The 20,084-nt window shown below is 45.9% G+C and overlaps 2 protein-coding genes and 1 pseudogene across 4 annotated transcripts in view; 1 reads left to right on the top strand and 2 right to left on the bottom strand.

Annotated features, from left to right (window-relative positions):
• SDHA (succinate dehydrogenase complex flavoprotein subunit A) overlaps positions 1–7,173 on the bottom strand; it is a 30,007-nt gene extending 22,834 nt beyond the window's left edge. For both annotated transcript variants that reach the window (XM_043602132.1, XM_043602122.1), the window contains exon 1: positions 7,041–7,173. In XM_043602132.1, coding sequence (XP_043458067.1) covers positions 7,041–7,103 — 63 coding nt within the window. In that variant the 5' untranslated portion in view covers positions 7,104–7,173. The remainder of the gene's footprint in view (positions 1–7,040) is intronic.
• On the top strand, positions 7,166–18,709 carry CCDC127 (coiled-coil domain containing 127). 2 transcript variants are annotated; one of them, XM_043602145.1, is made up of 3 exons: positions 7,166–7,302; positions 8,978–9,108; positions 17,442–18,709. In XM_043602145.1, the coding sequence occupies exons 2-3, from the start codon at positions 8,988–8,990 to the stop codon at positions 18,101–18,103; spliced, it is 783 nt and encodes a 260-aa protein (XP_043458080.1). In that variant the 5' UTR covers positions 7,166–7,302; positions 8,978–8,987; the 3' UTR covers positions 18,104–18,709. The 2 variants fall into 2 exon arrangements, with proteins under 2 accessions (XP_043458080.1, XP_043458090.1); XM_043602155.1 differs by having other exon boundaries at positions 7,241–7,369.
• Positions 13,953–16,628, bottom strand: LOC122496140 (annotated as a pseudogene).
• Positions 18,710–20,084: the final 1,375 nt, after the last annotated feature.

Below are 20,084 nucleotides of genomic sequence, written 5' to 3' on the forward strand. Positions count from 1 at the left end.
CTCTACTTAACCCTGAAGGGTAGAGGCGGACTAAGGACCCAGGGCAGGCCCAAGTGGCAAGGAGTCGGCACTCCAAGAAAAGCTCTTCTAGATGAAGCTTGTCTCCAAGCACGGCACTCACAGACTCAGCAGGAAATGAAAAGGACACAAAGTCACGTTCATTTCTTAATTTATGGTTTTTAGTGGACAATGGGAAACCCATCTATTTTGTGAAAGTGGTAGTTTACAATGAAGCACTTTTACTGGATCCATCATGACCCTCTTCACACTATAGCACCACACGTCTGCAAGGTTTTGTGGTTCACTGGAAAAGGCCTGGGACAGTGTATTGGGAGATCCATCTTCTACAAGAGGCTCTACTGCTTACCCTGACACTGGGTACCAGTGGGACCAACCCTTCACTGTGAATGTGAAGACTCCAGGCCTAGAGATGCTCCTGCTTCACCACTCTCCACACCTGCGCTGGGCTGTAGCCACATCCCCTCTCCTCTGTCATACTCCAGGGTGCTGTTCCGTCTGAACACTTGTCCCTGGCCATTCCCTGGCTAATCTCTACAACTCTCCAAGTTTTGGCTTAAATGTTCCACCCTATGAACATTTACTCAAGAAAATTGGTATTAATGAAATCACAGCCCAGCCTGAGAGGCCATCTTCTGTATATGAAAACCAACTTATAAGGCATGTCTTTCTGTTCTATGACTGCATTTTAGAGGGCTACTGATAAAATGAAGTCTTAGCAATTTCATGAACAGTTTTAGGAATTAAGTATGTTTAACAATGACAAAGGGGATATAAGAGATGTCTTCGAGTATTCTGCAGTTTGGAAGAGATGCTATTTATTCTGTGGGGTAAAAAAATTATTCTGTAGGACAAAGTGGAGAATTCAGGGAGGAGAATTTGGCAAAATACAAAATGAACTCTGAGTGGTTTTGAACAGAAGGACTTTCTTTGAAGATTAATGGCCTCAGGCCAGGCTGGAGGGCTTGGCCGCTTGCAAATGGAGCAAATGGAGCAGGTGGCTCCAACCTCTAGACTTTCTTTAGCATTTAGGGGCACCTGAGTGGCTCAGTCAGTTAAGCAACTGACTCTTGGTTTTGGCTCAGGTCATGATCTCACAGTTTATGAGTTCTAGGCCTGCATCTGGGCTCTGTGCTGACAGTGCAGAGCCTGCTTGGGATGCTCACTCTCTCCCTCTCTCTCTCTGCCCCTCCCCACCTCTCTCTCTCTCTCTCAAGAATAACTTAAAAATATTTTTTTAGACTTTCTTAAGCACTGAGACCAAATGATGCCTGCCACAAATAGTTGACTTTATGCTAACAGTTCCAATTACAAAGAAGTTTCTTGAATTTCTAAGTAGATCTGAACTGATAAATGCAATATTCTTGAATTCTCCAATTTCAACTTTAAGTATATATGTATTTTTTAATGTTTATTTATTTTTGAGAAAGAGAGAGCACAAGCCAGGGAGGGGCAGAGAGAGAGGGAGACACAGAATCTGAAGCAGACTCCAGGCTCTTAGCTGTCAGCACAGAACCCAACACAGGGCTCTAACTCATGGACCACAAGACCATGATGTGGGCTAAAATCAGATGCTTAACCGACTAAGCCACCCAAGCGCCCCTAAGTACTTTTGTTTTTATTGACCTAAGTCAACTTTTTGTCCAGTAAACGAATTTAAAAACTTAAAAAGAATATTCTTCTGCTTTAGTATAATTTTTAAATGGTAAAAATCACATCTTAACAAAGAACCAAGTCAGCAAAATACAAATGTTCATGAAATTTTAATAAAGTACAAGATAAAGGTAATAGTTCCAAAAAAGAACAATACATTTTACAATACCAAATTGAAATCAAAATAGAAACAGAGAGCCTGTCCCAGCCCCACCACCAACCAAGTGGGAAGGCAAGCCAAGAACACCACGCAACTGTCCCACCTCATCTCCCTCAGAGCGACCTACTGGCTCCACAGCACATCTCTGAGTAATGAAGAAAACTTGAAATTGTTTGGGAATTCCAACAATCCAAATGGCCACGTGCACAATTATAAAGTTGTGGTGACAGTACATGGAGAGATTGATCCTATTACAGGAATAGTTATGAAAGTGACTGACCTCAAAGAGTATATGGAGGAGGCAATTATGGAGCCCCTTGATCATAAGAATCTGCATTTGAACATTCCGTACTTTGCAGATGTTGTAAGCATGACAGAAAAAGTAGCTGTATATATTTGGGAAAACCCCCAGAAATCTCTTCCTCTGGGAGTTCTTTTTAAAAGTATATGGGGGTGCCTGGGTGGCTCAGTCGGATAAGCATCTGACTTCGGCTCAGGTCATGATATCACGGTTCATGGGTTCAAGCCCTGCATCAGGCTCTGTGCTGACAGCTCAGAGCCTGGAGCCTGCTTAGGATTCTGTGCCTCCCTCTCTCTCTGTCCCTCCCCCGTTCGCACTGGATCTGTCTCTCAAAAATAAAACAAACATTAAAAATAAGATTAAAAAAAAATAAAAGTATATTAAATTGACAATAATATTGTAGTCTATAAAGGAGGATAGCTTTTAGGGGTTAATACTGCAGAAAGATTAATTTCTTTCCATATTTGAAAAAAAGGTCTTTATCTCCTTGGACTGTTAAGAAGTCATCACATAATTGTTACACCTCCAATTGTGCTCTGGAGTGCCTGATTTATTGAAATCATTGTGTGTAAGACCCATTGTGAATTCTAAATGATTTTAAAATCAAACTTGTAAAACAACCTAAGTACCATTTAGAGTCTTTTATCTATAGATTAAAAATCCCTTCATTTTCAGTAAAATGTTGTGATGTGGAATAGAAAGGTAAAACAAATGAATTTTTGTTTTTCCATTAGCTCGTATTTAGTATTCATCTTTTTTCTTGGTATAATACGAATGGTCAAAAATGTTTTTAAGACTTATAGTAGGTGAAACTTAAAAAAAAAAAAACAAAACCCAAAACAGGACCACACAATCCAGAAACACAGATGACAGACACTTCTTCCTTAATTACATCTTGGGTGTGCTAAAGGCACAAGTTTATCCAGTGAAAGTGAGACACACAAATCCCCACAAGCGATTCATTGTAGGTGGATGTACGAGGATTGATGGAAATAGTGCTGTGGTGCACGTGCAGTTTTGCATAACTTGTTAAAGTATGAAATGCTAATGAGGAACAGCACATTCATTGAACATTTGTTGGAATATGAGTAAACTATTTATTATGTATATTTGTCTATGTTTCCAGATTTTATGGCCACCTGAACAATTTTAATTCAGAAAACTGAAGAATAATCACATATTAAATCCTATAAAAATAATCAACATGAAAAGGACATATTATACTGTAAAGCGTCTTTTATATAGTTTTTCCTAATCGATCCCATTTTTGTTCTGATCATTAAACTTACCTGCTTAAGTTGAACTGTAAAAAAGTAAAATAGTAACAGTGAGATTCCCTAAGTATTTATTTCTTCTTTCTAGGATGTTCACGTTAAATAAAGATAGACACACACGGCCATCTCAAACACTGGCAGCTGTTAAAATGAAATCTTTAACAAATTATCCTACTATCTCCCTGTGGAAAATAGAATACTAGCTTTTTATCTAAATCAGATTTGAGGAGCAATTTTAGAATCTGGAGAGCCCAAAATTAACCCAATTTGTCTATAAATAAAACTATTTAACATTTTTTGAAGTAAAACTATCAAACATTTTCCAACAGGGAAACGTAAAGAAGCGTGAGGAAATCTGCCTTGGAGGCAGAATTAAAAGAAACAGAGCTTTTAATGACATGAAAGCACAAGTGAATGACTTAAATGGTAAAAGGGAGAAAACTGAAGAGAAGGGCAGAGATATTGAAACCCTTAATCTAGCAAAGTACGGGTCCCCATCTGATAGCATTCACCTATGAATTGCAGACAAGAAACTATTTGTAAGTACAATCTGTATAAAAAGAAAAGCAGCCCATAAAGGCTCTGAAAGTGCCTTGGAAGGCCATGGGAAGAACTGAGGATGGGGGAAGATGGTTTAAGCGAACTGAGTCCTCATTCAGAGCCACAAGTCAAAGTCCAAAATGGATGAACATAAGCCTGCACATTAGCTAGAGACATGGAGGTAAACACCAGCGGCCAATAACAGAAACAATTCAGAAGTGATTTCACTGGGGAACAGGTCTGAGGTTAGGAGAGGGTCTCAATCCTTTTCATTTATAAAGCCTCTGTATTCCTTGACTTTTTTTTTATAACTATGTGTAATTATTTTCACTAGAAGTTTAAAGGTTTTTAAAACAGGGATGCTTAGAATACAATTCACAAGATTATCGAGCACAGGCTGTAGGTGTAGGTCCTGGCTAGAATGATCACCACACCAGGGCGTCACAGAACCCTCCCAGAACCCTCATGAAAGAGAAATGGAGTGTATCCAGGGTCTGAACTCTGGTCTGCCTGGCTGGCACCAGATTCAGTACATTCCCCCTAGGTAAGGAGCCTTAGGAAAAATCTCTGGGACTCCAAAATAAGATGCATATCCAGGTTACATACCAAAACCAAGCCACAATTTTTCCAGTGAACCAGGAAACACATCCCACAGAATGCAGAAATGAATGCCACAGCGGTATAATTACCCCAAAAAGGAAAACAAAAAAGGTTACCACAATGGCCTAAATAATGTAATTCTAGGTACATCGTTAAACCAAATTCAAAACAATACATTCAAAGAAAAGAAACTGACTTACTCTAGAACAGTACTTTGGATATCCATGTTAAAGAATTTGAAAAATCTCATCTGAAGCAATTAACCAGCAACTATTTAAGGACCTTGCTTTTACTTTTCCTTTCAATACACCAGAACAGTCTGCAAATTATGTCAGTGCATTAAGATAACTAAAAATGAAACCAACGCAAAATAGGTTTGATGATTTTGCAACTTGAAAGCAGCTGTAAATATAAACTGCCTTGGAAACACCAGAGAATTGAACAAAATGAAATCAGGAAAAATTCTCTGTGGATTTTATTCAAATTACCCTCATCATCTACTCTCCGTGCACATTTCTCAGTTGGTGATCATACATTTCGTTGTTGTTCTAAGTTGATGCTTTTGTTTTTGCCAATCTTAAATTCCACTACATATATTGCTTGGAGGCAGAATTAATTTCCACAGGAAAAGCTATCTTCATCAAGGTAAAAAGAAGGGTAAATGCTGGCAGCTAATAGTTGATTCAACCAAGATAACTTCCAATCAAGCCAATACAAAAGTACAGGTTTACACACTCTGACCAGTGGTGCTCAGAATCTTATTCTCACTTGCAGCTAAGAGCTCAGAGCTCAGAATTCTAGTCCAGTTTACATAAAGGACAACAAGGTCATAAACAAAGGGCAGGCAGGTGGTCAAGGGAGTTCCACAGACTGGAGGGGTCTTAGTCTGCACAAGAACGCTGGGGTGACGAGGACACACATGTTTAGCTCTTCTCCCAGCACCACCAGTTACTGGTCACTGCACTTAACAAGCAGGAGGCACTAAGAAGTCTGCTCACGTTTGCGGAAGAGTACCCCACTGCCCATCCAGCTTGTGGACTTAGAGCCCAAGATGGGTGGGGCGTGGAGAGTGGGGACCTCTGCTCAGGAAGCATCAACCACAGCAGCACGAGAAAGCATTGAAAACGTTCTCTGGCATTGGCAGGATGGCGGAGTTCACCTTCTCACATTTAACTTAATTTTTAGTATCTGTATTTCTTTTTTTTTTTTTTTTTTAATTTTTTTTTCAACGTTTATTTATTTTTGGGACAGAGAGAGACAGAGCATGAACGGGGGAGGGGCAGAGAGAGAGGGAGACACAGAATCGGAAACAAGCTCCAGGCTCTGAGCCATCAGCCCAGAGCCTGACGCGGGGCTCGAACTCACGGACCGCGAGATCGTGACCTGGCTGAAGTCGGACGCTTAACCGACCGCGACACCCAGGCGCCCCCGTATCTGTATTTCAAAATGGAGAAAATTGCAGGTATAATTACAGGCATAACTCCAGTCAATACTGTTGAATGCCTCGGTTCCCACTGGGATTTTCACTCTGTAATTACATTACTAAGTAGGTGGGCAGGCGGATCATATAAAAGAACCCAAACAGCAACCCCTCCAAGTTTAGTGTGCTGAAATAAAACCTGAAAAGGTAGATCCTGAAGACGTAACTGTAAGGAGTACATCTGACACAATCCGGTAAGCAAGGGCTCCAGAGGCACAACCCTGACGGTCATCCACGACTGACCGGAGTCCAGGCAGACAACGCACGGGAAATCAGACTTCCCGGCGCCGTCGCCCGAACGTGGTCTGCGGTCAGAGTGCTGGCGTTCTTCGCCTGGTTTTCTAATGTGCGCAAAAGGCCACCATACAAAACCCAAAATGAAGGTCAAAAGTTGCCAGATCCCGGTGTGAAACACGGGTCTTCGCTTTCCCCGAAGAAGCGCGGTTTTGCCAACAGTTGCCAGGCAAGCGCCAGCGCCGGTGTCAGACGTGCCTCTCACCTACCCTGCCTGGGGCGGGACGGCCGAGCCCGGCCGGGTCCTCGGGGCTGCTGGCACCCGACGGACCGTCCCCAGGGCGATCGGCACAGCGCCCGGCCGGCGCGCGCCTGCGGTTGCCGGCCCGCCTCCGCCGGAGATCTAAGGGCGCTTTTGGATTCAGAGGCCCGGGGCACCCACGGGCCGCCACCTGTCAGGGTGACCTCGGGCAAACACGCCTCCCCACGCGCCGAAGGCTGGGGCGGGGGCGACCTTAGTACTCTGGGGAAGGGTCCCCGGGGACGGCAAGCGGGGTCATGACCTTCACCGGGACGCGACTCGCTGGCTTCAGAAGGAGTCCCGCGGCCGTCCGGGTCGGCCCCACCCCTTCGGGCGGCCTCCTCACCGCATCCTCCCCCAGACCCTCGCGACCCCGTCCCGGTCCGGCGCCGGGGGGACTCGGCGTCCGCTCCGCCCCGTGGGAAGTCCTGCCCCTCCTCGGCTCCCCGCGCCCTGCCCGCCCCACGGCGCCGACTCACCGCCCTAGTCAGTGCCAGGCGCCGGGCGCCCAGCAGCCGCGACACCACCCGGACCCCCGACATGTCTGCCTTACACGGTGCTGTCCCACCAACCCCCGCGCCAGACTGCGCCTGCGCAGCTAGTAGCGCCCAGGCCCGGACGAGGGGACACCGCGCCTGCGCACCACGCCGCGACCCCGGGGCGTGAGGGGGTTTCGCGCCTGCGCACAGGATCAGACAGTGGCGCTAAACGGACCCGGGGCCCGGCGCTCCCCGCCCGGGGGTAGGTCGGAGGGCCTGGCCGTGATCGAAGCGGGACCAGGCCCTGGGCTGCATTTGGGAGAGGCTGGGTGAGGTCGGGGGTTCCGGGAGTAGGTTGCGGTTCCGGGGGTAGGCCGGGGGCCTAAGGGGAGATCGGGGGTTCCGGGGGTAGGCCGGGGGCCTGAGAGGAGGTCTGGGATTCCGGGGGTAGGCCGGGGGCCTGAGGGGAGGTCAGGGGGGCCGGGAGTAGGTTGGGGATCAGGGGTGTCGGGTGTTCCGGAGGTAGCTCCGGAGGGTGGCCAGGGGTAGATTGCGGATCAGGGGTTCCGGGGGGGCAGGTCAGGAGGGCGGGGGTGGCGCTGGGGTCGGAGTAAGTCAGGGCTCCAGGCTGTGTTCAGGGATTCCGGAGATAGTGTTCCCGGGCGCGGTCGACTCGGGGCGGGGGGCTCCAGCGGTGGAGAGGGCAGCTCCCGAGGTTTAAGTGTCTTCGCCAAGTCGCCTGATTTCGCTTCAGATTTAGGAAGTGTTTTTAATTTTCGTGTGTGTTTATGTAAGTTACCTGAAATCTTTTGTGGAAGGAAGCGGCAGGGGAAATCAATAGTTTTAGTCGTTTAGTCGTTATCCTGCTTTTCGTTTTGTATTATTAGGATCTTTTTCGTGCACAAATTTGTGCAATATAATTTCGGATTATTTTACTGAGTAAGTTTACAATGATCCATTCCCATTTTATTGACACTTAGGTTGTTTCCAAGTCTTTGCTAGTACTAAATAAGACCATAAAGAATACAATTGGATAACCCTTTGTCTTTATTTAGGATTCGGCTGCTTTTACTAGGATTGTATGGTTTCCTCAGGCCCTATGGGCCCCCCCACCAAGTGGACTTTACTGGCTTGAAGGAAATGAACACTGTCCTTCCCAGCCCTACTTTGAGAGTTTTGCAGTTTAGTACTTTCAGATAACTAGTTTTTTGTTGTATAGTTACCACAAACTCCTTAACATAATTTTTTTGGCATTTCTTTATTGCCAGTTATAATTCTTTATTTTTAGATGTTAAGTATTTATTGAAAACCCCATTAAAATCTTTCGAAATTGAATTAGATTCCTTTTTTCCTATGTTTGCTTTATTTCTTTTGTAATCAGTGTGTATTATTTGTGGCCATCACGTAGAGATAAGCTGAAAGTCTCATTGCTCTATTTTGTGCAAATGCCCAACCTCCTGTGGATACTTGGTAAATTGGTACATTTCATACTAACATTCGACCCCAGGCTAGTTACTGAGACACAGCATGAGCTCTAAGCAGAAGCGTCTAATTGTGGTGTTCTTCCTAGCCTGTTCCCATTTCGCCAACACACCGCTGACTGGACCTCTCGATGTCATTCATTTCCTGAAGCAGCCAGTGTTTTCACACCTTCCTATTGATACGTCTTTGTGTACAACCGTACTCTAAAGCTTGTTTATGTTAGAGACCTTATCTCTTTCTCCTTCTACTTCACTTATTTGAGGCGTATCTTTGCCCCCACTATATCCTGGGGAGTTGCTATTGTCTGAGGCCTTGTTTTTTCCTTCTTTTAATCCTGTAAGACTCAGTGCTATGTGACTGGCTCATAGGTAGAATTGAGCCAAGAGGATGACACGATTGTGCCAGATGTATTTTATTCCTTTCATGTGATTAACGATTTTATTATTTACTTCAAGGTATATCTCCATGAATAATTTAAATGACCCTCCAAATTGGAATATCCGGCCTAATTCCAGGGCTGATGGGGGTGATGGAAGCAGATGGAATTATGCCTTGTTGGTTCCAATGCTGGGATTGGCTGCTTTTCGTAAGTCATGGTTTTCCTAACGTTTGCATTTTGGGGACTGAAAGTGTGGAGCCCAAAGACTTTGGCCTTTGGGCACGGACAGATGCCAGTGTACATTCTAGTGTTATCCATACAGTGAGTCTTAAGCAAATTACTTAACCCCCTGAGCCTTGGTTTCCCTACCCAGTGAAGCTAGCTAATCATAATTACCTCGATGCATTGTGAAGGCGAAATAAAACAAGATATTCAGAAGCATTGTGTGTGGGGTGAGTTTTAGTAACTGTTAGCTCCCATTTCAGACTTCACTGCTCTGAAGGGGGCTCTCTTGCTTCAGTCGCCCTCATAAGGACTGACAGGGAAGAATAAATAAAACAGGCATAAAAGAAAACCTTTTTGGTTGTCTTTAGAAAATCAGCCTTTGGGAGACTTTATCCATTAAACCTCTGCTCAGCCTTGGCCAGATTCTTTCCAGTTTGAACTGACTTTGTATCACTTTGGGGAAATGACCAATTGCCAGTTATAAGTATTCCAGCCCTTAGCTTTTATTTTCCACTACAGTGATACATTTCCCGATATTCAGGAATTGATTTTATATTTTGTCATATCCCACAGTTTTGGGTTGGCAGTTAAGAATATGAGAAACTGAGGGGCACCTGGGTGGCTCAATTGGTTAAGCATCCGACTTCGGCTCAGGTCATGATCTCACGACTCGTGAGTTCGAGCCCTGCATCCGGCTCTGTGCTGACAGCTCAGAGCCTGGAGCCTGCTTCAGATTCTGTGCCTCCCTCTCTCTCTCTGCCCCTCCCCTGCTTGCACTCTGTTTCTCTGTCTCCCAAAAATAAATAAATATTTAAAAAAAATTTTTTAATTAAAAGAGAATATGAGAAACTGAATAATTGAATGGAAGAAAAGTCCAAGCTGCCCTCTATTAGCAGTGATACTTTTTACGGAGTGTCTTTATGTGCCTGGATTTCTCAGGTCGAAGGGCTTGCCATAGAGGAAGTGAAGGGTGAGGAGAGTAGCATTTATCAGTTGTTCACTTATCACCTGTAATGTTGACTGTGCCAGGAGGCTAATTAACACCCATATTTGGCATTATAATTTCTAAACTATGTAATAATATGTTACTGGGGAATCTTTATAAGAATGCCAAGTTAAAAGTTTTCTCATATCATGTTACCTAAATAAGACAACCAAGAAGAAAAGGCACAGTATTCCATGAACCTTTTCAGGGACAAAAAGCAACATTTCAAAAGTCCGAGAAGGCAAGAACCTCAAAAGTAAAAGTTGTTATGAAAAACTATAAAAGCTAACGAGTCTGGAAAACAAAGGGAACATGAGAGTCCCTCCAGGGCCTGTCCCAGCCTCAAAACTAATTAATCGTAGTTAGTCAGTGTAAGGTTAAGCCTTCCAATTCACTCACCCTAGCCACAGGCAACAGGTAGCGTTCCTGAGGGTTAGGAGTGCTTTGCAAGATGGCAGGCTTCTAAGTGGCAACACCCTTAGGGCTGGGTTTGGGTCTGCCCAGGCTCTGACCTAGAAGCTGGCACTGTGCAGAACACTGAATCATAAAAAGCATTTGCTCTTGTCAGCCTCCCTGAGAATCAACGGTTAGTTTTTTTAGAAAATGCCAAAATGGGGGCGCGTGTCTGGCTCATTCGGTCGGGTGTCCAACTTCAGCCCAGGTCATGATCTCGCAGTTTGTGGGTTCGAGCCCTGCATCGGGCTCGGTGTGGACAACTCAGAGCCTGCAGCCTGCTTTGGATTCTGTGTCCCTCTCTCTCTACCCCTCCCCCACTTGCATTCTGTCTCTCTGTCTCTCTCAAAAATAAGTAAACATTAAAAAACTTTTTTAATAAAAAAAAAATGCCAAAATGTTTTCCCAAGTGGCTGTACCATTTTGCATCCTCAGCAGCAGTGTGTGAGTGATCCAGTTTCTTGGCATCCTCCACAGCATTTGGGGAGGTCACCGTTGTTTTTATTTTACGCCCATTGTGGCTTTAATTTGCATTTCCCTAATGGCTGATAACGTTGCCTCTTCCATGAAGTGTCTGTTCCAGTCTCACAGTGATTTTCTAGTTGTGTTGTGTTTTCGTGTTGAGTTTTGAGAGTTTTTACTATGTTCTAGGTTCTCCTACTTTGCTAGGTATCTGGTTTGCCAGTATCTTCTTCCACTCTGTAACTTGTCTTTTCGTTCTTTTAACGGAGGCTTTCACAGAGCAAAAGTTTTAATTTTGATGGCGTCCAGTGTGTCACTTTTTCTTTCATGGGTCATGCTTTTCCTCCTGAGAGCTCTTCACCTATCCGTAGATCCTGAAGATTCTTGTTTCTTGATAGTTTAGTCTTAATGTTTTACACGTAAATCCACGATCCATTTTGAGTTAATTTTTTTTTATGAGTATAAGGTAGGAGACAATGTTTTCTTTCTTCCTTTCCAATCTGTCTTTTATTTCCTTTTCCTCTTTTTTCTTGCACTGGCTAACGTTTACAGGCCTCCCTTGAGAAGTTCCTATCTTAGAGGAAGAGCGTTCAGTGTGTACCGTTAAGTGCAATGTTAGCTGTGGGTCTTCACAGGTGTTCCTTGTCAAGGCGAGGAAAGTCCTCTCTGTTTTTATGTTTCTTTCTGTGTTTTTATCATGAATGGGTGTTCAGTTTTGTCAAATGTTTTTCTGTAGCAATTGATAGGATCATGTGATTTTCTTCGTTAGACTGCTCATGTCGGATTACACTGATGGGTTTTTGAATATTGAAGCCTCTTACATTTTAGGAATAATCTCCACTTGGTCATGCCATGTAATTCTTCTCACACATTGTAGAATTACATTTGTTAGTATTTTATGTCTGTTCATCTGCATTTTATTATTTTAGCCATTTGTCGGGGTTCTCCCTTCTCCACACTTTTTTTCCCGTGTTTTTTTATTTCATTTATTGTGTTTTTCAGTTTTAAAATTTTCATTTGGGTTTTTTTTTTTTAATATATCTTCTATTTCTTTGCTTAGGCTGTATATTATCATGCCTGCTTTAAACTCTTTGTCAGGTAATCCTAACGTCTCTGTCATCTCGGTATTGGCATCTACCAATACTCTTTTTAAATTCAATTTGAGATATTTCCAATTTTGGGTATGGAGAGTGATTTTTTTTTTGTTTTTAAACTGCTCAGTGGGGAAGAGGATGCTATTCTTTTTTTTTTTTTTAATGTTTATTTATTTATTTTGAGAGAGTGTGAGTGGAGGAGGGAGAGAGAATGCCAAGTAGGCTCTGCACTTACAACACAGAGCCTGCCCTGGGGCTCAGTCTCACAAACCATGATATCATGACCTGAGGTGAACTCAAGAGTCGGACGCTTAACAGACTGAGCCACCCAAGCACCCCTGAAAAGTGATTTTCAACTGAAACCTGTGCATTTTGGCTGTTAGGAGCCTGACCCTTTATTTGGACATTTTGTGGCAGGCTTCTTGGACAGGCCTCTGGCAGGGGAAGGGTGGTGCTGCCGCCTCGCTCTCCGCTATGGATGCGAGTCCGGGCTCTCCACTCAGCCGCTGGTCCACAGGCGCAGAAAGGAAGGATCCCCTCATTATCACTGGGCAGGAGGTACAGCTCCCCCAGGTCTCCACCGATGCTCCCTGGCTGGCAGAGGTGGGAGGGTCTTGTTACTCCCCATTCTCTGGGGACATGGCGCCTCTGACACCATCCCCCTGAGTGGGAGGGGTACCCATCAGCCTCCACTCCAGCAAGTGAGGTGGGGATGGAGCCACAGCGACTGTGCTGTTTGGTGGGAGTAGAGCGGTTATTGTCCAAGCTCTCTGTCTTGCTAGGCCACCTTCCTAGTCCTTTGGCCAGAGAGAGCAGACTTGTGCTGGGGCTTTTTAAAAGAATGTCTTCGCCGTTGCCGTTTCACCTCCAAGTCTGGGATGTGTGAGGCAAATGAGACTCCGGGGGACTCACCATCACGGTGTTCCTTGGGTGCCAAGGTCCCTGGCCAGTCTGCCTGCGGTTCTCTACCTTCAAGAGTCTTTTTATGTTTGTTGCATGTACGATGGCCAGCGTTTCTTCTTTTTCTTTTCTTTTTTTTTTTAACAGAACTAAACTGAAATTTATTAATATTTCACTCTTTTTTTTTTTTTTTTTTTAATTTTTTTTTTTTTTTCAACGTTTATTTATTTTTGGGACAGAGAGAGACAGAGCATGAACGGGGGAGGGGCAGAGAGAGAGGGAGACACAGAATCGGAAACAGGCTCCAGGCTCTGAGCCATCAGCCCAGAGCCCGACGCGGGGCTCGAACTCGCGGACCGCGAGATCGTGACCTGGCTGAAGTCGGACGCTTAACCGACTGCGCCACCCAGGCGCCCCAATATTTCACTCTTAACATTTCTTATCAACAAACAAATGAAATTCATGAGCCAAAAACCCAAAATAAAACCAAAAAGAGAGAAAAGCATATAAAACTAAATCTTGATCCCAGCGTTAACAGTTGAACAGAGAATGTGATATTTAAATTCTCAGCAGATGATAGAGCCTGGGTGGCTCAGTCGGGAGTCCAACTTCAGCTCAGGTCACGATTTAGTGGTTCATGGGTTCGGGCCTCATGTCAGGCTCTGTGCTGACAGCTCAGAGCCTGGAGCCTGCTTTGGATTCTGTGTCTCCCTTGCTCTCTGCCCCTCCCCCACTCTTCTCCCTCTCTTTCTCTCCCTCAAAAATGAATAAACATTGAAAAATAATAATAAATAAATTCTTAGCGGATGATAAAGTTGTATAGAAACCAAAGACTTACAAATTATTTGAAACCTTAGAATCACTGACCAGACGTTACACAGTTGGATCACGGGAAGACAGCAGAAAGAGGTTACGAGTGAACCTACACCGTCCTAGCTGCACCCCATGCTCTTCTCAGAGGAAAGCCTGGCATTGATTAGATAGTGGGCCAGGCTAATAACTGGCAGCAGAACCAGTGCTAGTAATCTGCTTAGCCGAAGAGCCTTCCACTGGATTGGCAATTTTGATCTGGGCCCCGGGCATCTGGCAGATCTCATTAATGCTGGCGCCTTGGCACCTGATTATGCAGCCAATTATTTGGAATGGTGAGTTCATGGGCAGTTTGAATAGATGCATCCAAACTTGCCCAATAGCCTTTCACCTCTGGAGAGCTGGAGTGAATTCTGGCAAATCCAGTCCCGCCGTGCATCATGGCAAAGCGAGACTATCGTCTTGCCACCTGGTTCGGCTTGGCCAGATCAAGCGGAGAAATGGCGTGTTGTCCTTGAGTTGAGTATGCATCTAGAGGTGGTCCCTCCAGGTCATGGGTGGCATGGGGGTAGCCCACAGACTCGCTGCAGCCATCTCAGCTGTCCACACAGATGACTGGAGAGCCGGCTGGCATGGGCTGGTACAGAGTGGTGATGACTCTGCCTTGGACAGACGGGGAGAGTGTCTCCAGCATCACCAGGCACATCTACTTGACACACTTGGTGACAGGCTGCAGCACACCAGTGATGGTAATGGCACGCTCGGTGGTTTTGGGCAGCATACCCCTCGCCACCTGGACCTGGGGCCCCCGGGGTGTCTGTCTTATATCTGCCTTTTCCAGTCAGGGAGCCACACTGGGTAGCTGGCACCACCAGCCTCAGGGTAACTGGGGGCCTACTGGCCACTATGCTGTTGGTCATGGAGCTGTTAATATCTTCTTTCAGCATGTCAATGATCATAGCAAAGGCCTTACAGATGACGTTGGTGGGGCCGGATGGAGTAATGATTCTGTCTGGACAATTCTCCCAGGTGTTGATCTGATGTTCATACGCCACTGTCCTCGTGGATCCTCTTAACCAACTCCCCTTTCTTCCCAACGATGCTTCCTATTTCCTTTCCATGCGTAGCAGCCAAATGGTGAGAGTCACATTTAGTTCACTTTTAATCACACTGGCGTCCAAGGGGAGCAGCGGGTGGTGTTCAGGGGAGTTCCCGGGTTTCTGACAATACTTAGGAGGAAGAATAGGAAAGAGTACTTCTATTTCTTTAAGCAGGATCCCCAACTTTCTTCTCTGCCTTCTGAAACTGGGACTGCAAACAGTTTTGTCTAGCCAGAGTCCTAAGGCAGAGTTCTCCAAGATCAGACCCAGACTGAAGGTTTCTCGGACTTCCAGGGCGCCTGGGTGGCTCTGTTGGTTAACCATCCAACTCTGGTTTCAGTTCAGGTAATGATCTCACGGTTTGGGGGTTTGAGCCCCATATTGGGCTCTGGCTTACAGCATGGAGCCAGCTTGGGATTCTCTCCCCCTCTCTCTGCACCTTTCCTGCTCACTCACTCTCTCTAAATAAATATTTAAAAACAAAAACATTAAAAAAAAAGATTTCTCGGGGCGCCTGGGTGGCGCAGTCGGTTAAGCGTCCGACTTCAGCCAGGTCATGATCTCGCGGTCCGGGAGTTCGAGCCCCGCGTCGGGCTCTGGGCTGATGGCTCAGAGCCTGGAGCCTGTTTCCGATTCTGTGTCTCCCTCTCTCTCTGCCCCTCCCCCGTTCATGCTCTGTCTCTCTCTGTCCCAAAAATAAATAAACGTTGAAAAAAAAAAAATAATTAAAAAAAAAATAAAAAAAAAGATTTCTCAGACTTCCATTCTGCCTCCACACTTTCCTCTGCACGCCTCCCTGGTAATCTTACCTATATGTGTCACATCCCTGTCCCATCTCTTCCTGGAGGCCTTCGTGATTCAGTGCCACCTACCCCGAACTTCCCAGTCATCAGCCTGCACCGTGTGGCCTGATGTTCAGTTCTGTGCGTTCTGTATCAGTCGCCACTTGTTCTGTGTTTCAGTTGTGGTACTTTTATTAGATCATACCTGGGTTAAGGCAGGAGTGGCTCCCTGACTCTGGTTCCCTCCTTGACCCGCTGCTCTCTCTTGCACCCCCAACTCTCCTACTTCTTATGAGCGTCTGTGAGGACTTCTGTTCAGCACCTGCTTGCGTCCAGAGTCTGCTCCAGCTCCTCCTTGATGTAATCCCTGCAGCCCAGGCCTGTCGGCTCCTGGAAGCAGTCGGCTCAGAACACGTGGTGCCCGCTCCTGCCCCTGTTTGTTCTACCTACAGGGACCTTTCCTACCAGCTGCTCCTCATTCTTCCAGACTTGTGCCCTCCCTGACTGCACTTCACGCTGAAATAGTCCTTTCCTCCCCTCTTCACACATACCTCTCTGTGCTGATCAAATGGTATTGTAACTGTTGCTCTACTGGTCACTTCCCCTGCCTGTGAACTTGGGCCAAAGGAAGACATAAAGATATGTGCTTTCAAGTGTCAGTTACCAAGTGAAATAGGACTAGAGGCTGTTTTTAGTTGAGGAAGGAATACATTTGTTTCTATGCTTATAGAATTGGGGTGGCTGCAGGTGTCATAGACCAGTGAAGGTTCCCAAGGGACCTGGGAGAAGGAGAACCAAATGGCGAGGATACCAGCTTGAGTGCTGGGGGATGGAAACCCCCAGAGAACCTCCCCGGGGCTGAAATTTGTCCACACAGCAGAGGGCAGAGGCCTGGCTGCCCCTCGGTCTGCCCCATGTTTGTGACGTTCGAGTTTCCCTGCTGGGGAAAGGGGGCCAGGCCTGTCTTGAGGTTGAACCTCTTACTCCACCTTATTTTTATGCACCCCTTGTCAGAATAGAAGCAAGCCTCTTGGACTTCAGCTGCTTACTAGTGATCACCAGGCAAGGCTGAGTGCACTTTGAAATTACTCAGTTCTGTAATCACCAGCCAACAATACGTGAAGCATAGCTATATTAACTTTTATTTATTTACTTATACGTTTGTTTATTTATCTTGAGAGAGAGAGAGTGTGTGCACGTGCGTGGGGTGGAGTTAGAGAGAGAGGGAGACGGAGAGTCCCAAGCAGGCTCCATGCTGTCAGTGCAGAGCCTGACACGGGGCTCGAACTCACAAACCATGAGATCATGACCTGAGCTGAGATCAAGAGTCGGACACTTAACTGACAGAGCCGCGCAGGCGCGCTGAACTTTTAAACCTTGCCAGTAGTGTATGCACTGTAGTCAGAGTAGGCAGTGGTGGTGGGTTTGAGAGCAAAAGAAAGCAGTGGTAGACTTTCTTTGCTGTAGGAGATGAGGCTGAAAAGGGAACTGTCAGCAGCCTTGTCACACTTGCCTTTTGGGAACCCCTGTCTGATTTTAAGATGTGGACTTTGCTTGCTATGTGGTTTCATACCAAATGTTATCTGTATCTCTCAGGGCTTAAGATTTTATTGAAATGTTGTTCTTAGCTGCTTTATGCCTTTTTGTTTTCATGCTTTTTAAAAATAAAGCTTACAGAACTTCAACTCTGACTTTTCATTAAATGTCTCTTCTAATTTATTCCTGTCAGGTTGGATTTGGTCTAGGGAGTCCCAGAAAGAAATAGAAAAAGAGAGAGAAGCGTACCGTCAGAGAACGGCTGCTTTCCAGCGGGATCTTGAAGCAAAGTACCACGCCGTGATCTCAGAAAACCGGCGTGCGGTTGCTCACTTGTCTTTGGAACTTGAAAAAGAACAAAACAGAACGACTAGTTACCGAGAAGCCCTTATCTCTCAGGGGCGCAAGTTGGTAGAAGAAAAGAAGCTTCTGGAACAGGAGCGGGCTCAGGTCATGCAAGAAAAGAGACAGCTGCAGCCCTTGAGAAGCACATACCTGAGCTTCCTGGAAAAGGAAGAAGACTGGCAGAGGAGGGCCAGGCTTGTGCTGAAAGAGTTTGAAGATGCTCTTACGGAAAGACAGAGCATCTACTGCAGCCTGCTCCTCCCTCGCAGCAGGCGGCTGGAAATAGAGAAGAGGTTGCTGGTCCGAGCATCCACTGACCCGGTTGCCGCCGACCTGCACATGGCAGCCGGCTTGACCGACATATTTAAGCACGACACATACTGTGGCGATGTCTGGAATACCAACAGACGCCAGAATGGGAGACTCATGTGGTTGTATCTCAAATATTGGGAACTGATTGTTGAACTGAAGAAGCACAAGGCAGTCGAGAAAGCCATACTAGAGAAGTAGGGCAGGAGTGAGGCGTGCCGTCTTCACCACGCTGCGGCGCTTCGGGGTATCATTTTCTGGTTTCCCTCTGCCGCGTGCGCGTGTAGCACTGTCGACCGAGTGTTCTTCCACTCCCACCACCCTCTGAGCGGGACACAGGGTCCCGCTTCCTTGATGCTTTTCAGCTCTTAAAGATGCAGTTTCTCAGGAGGATTTTTTTTGAAGCTGTAATATTTTATTAGGCTGAACAGTGTAACCTCATATCTGCGCTATAGGGTAAGATTGTTTTTAAGAAAGTCAGATACAGTACTGATTCTCAGTAGTGTTCTGTCTGTTTTTATCACTCCGTAAATAAATTGTTTTCTCCTCCAATTTTCTCTTTCCTAGAATTATAAATAAAAGTTGTCAGGTAACAGAACTGCCTAATGATGATGACAGAAAATAGTAATATTATTGAGGATTCATGCTATTGTGAGGGTCTCTCCCACCAAAGGGAAAGAAAGTGTTTCCTGTATTCAGTTGATAACCTTGGTATGTGTTTTGCATCTGGCTTGTGTCCATGTTCAGTTAGCACATGCTGTGTATTTGCAATGACATCTAATAAAAACACTTGCCATATAAAAGCAACAATGCCACCTATGTGTGTAATTCTTCACTCTTTATAAAATGTTTTTGCATAGATTATCTCCCGTTTCGCCACAAACTAAAAAAAGGTAGGCACTCATGGTCCATTTTTCACAAAGCTAATGTGAATCAGCCTTTCACACATCGCCCCCGTAATCCCACCCCTAATCTTAGTACATGGGAAGGGTGTGTAGCAAATGCAGCAGAAGGAAAGGCACATGGGACCAAGGGAGGAGCTTATGCAGCTTCCAGAGTCATCTCCCAGGGGGGTCATGGGAGTGCTCCCCTGTCCCCCACACCGGCAAGGACTATGAACTGTCACCAACCTGGGACCCCAGAGACAGCCCAGGGTCTGTGTTGAGGGCTGGTCATGTGGGTACCCTCTGCCTGGCGTCCCAGATTGCAGACTCGCAGAAGGGAAGTCAGTGTTACCTCAAACTGCACAAAGTTTAGACACACTGGGCTGCTCTTACTGGTCGTGGCAGGGGGACCCTCCCCAAATCCAGGTTCCCTGTGCCAGCCAGGGGCCAGCCTTGCAGCAGTCCTTTGGAAGACCTGTGGCCTCCCGTACAGGCGAGGCAGCTGAGCTAGGGTCAGGAGAGGCTGCCCGGGCAGTGTGGCTCCGGAAGTGCCGGTAGCTTACACCCAGTTGCTTGGTAGTGAGAGGCCCAGGAGCAGCTAGATTGAGGTCTGCTTTTGAACCCTGTTTCCACCCAGCCTGCCCGCCTGTCTGTGGTAGGGAGACAAACTTTTACAAATGCAAGCTGACAGAAAACAACGTTTAATAGCAGGGGAATATCACGAGCTGGATTCGGTCTAGGGACCAAGTTTTGCCGAGTACTTAGCGGCACTCTGGATCTGCATCATTTATGCTTGTGTGTGGTTTTTAATCACTGGGAGCATTTCAGACATGAGAAAGTGGCTCAGAGCTACGGTAAGTCCCCCCGAGTAGCCGGGGTCCTCCGCCCCAGGCTCTGCTCTTAGCTGCTGTGCTCTGCGCAGGACAGTTGCCTGCTTTTCTTCTCCAGCGACTCCTAATGTCACCTTTCTGCTCCATTGCCACTCCTCGATCCAAACAGAAATAACTTATTCAGGTAAACCTGAACTAAAAAACTCCGGTTCTTTGTATTTGCTGGTGCATTATATCCTTGCCTGGAGTGGTGTACATTCAGTTTTACTCTGATTTTTCAGGTGTCCTGGCATAAACCACTTCTTTCCCTTGGTTTTTTCTTTAAAATGAGGAAAGTTCAGCCAGCCATTCGGCAGGTAACTTTCAAGGTGAATTATTAACCCTCATCCTATTTTCTAATATCCAACGTGCTCTCAGCCTAGCCTCCGATAGCTCGATAACTATGTTCAGATAATTCAAGGCAGCTTA

The sequence above is a fragment of the Prionailurus bengalensis genome, chromosome A1 (genome assembly GCF_016509475.1).
Source record: "Prionailurus bengalensis isolate Pbe53 chromosome A1, Fcat_Pben_1.1_paternal_pri, whole genome shotgun sequence".
NCBI lineage: Eukaryota > Metazoa > Chordata > Mammalia > Carnivora > Felidae > Prionailurus > Prionailurus bengalensis.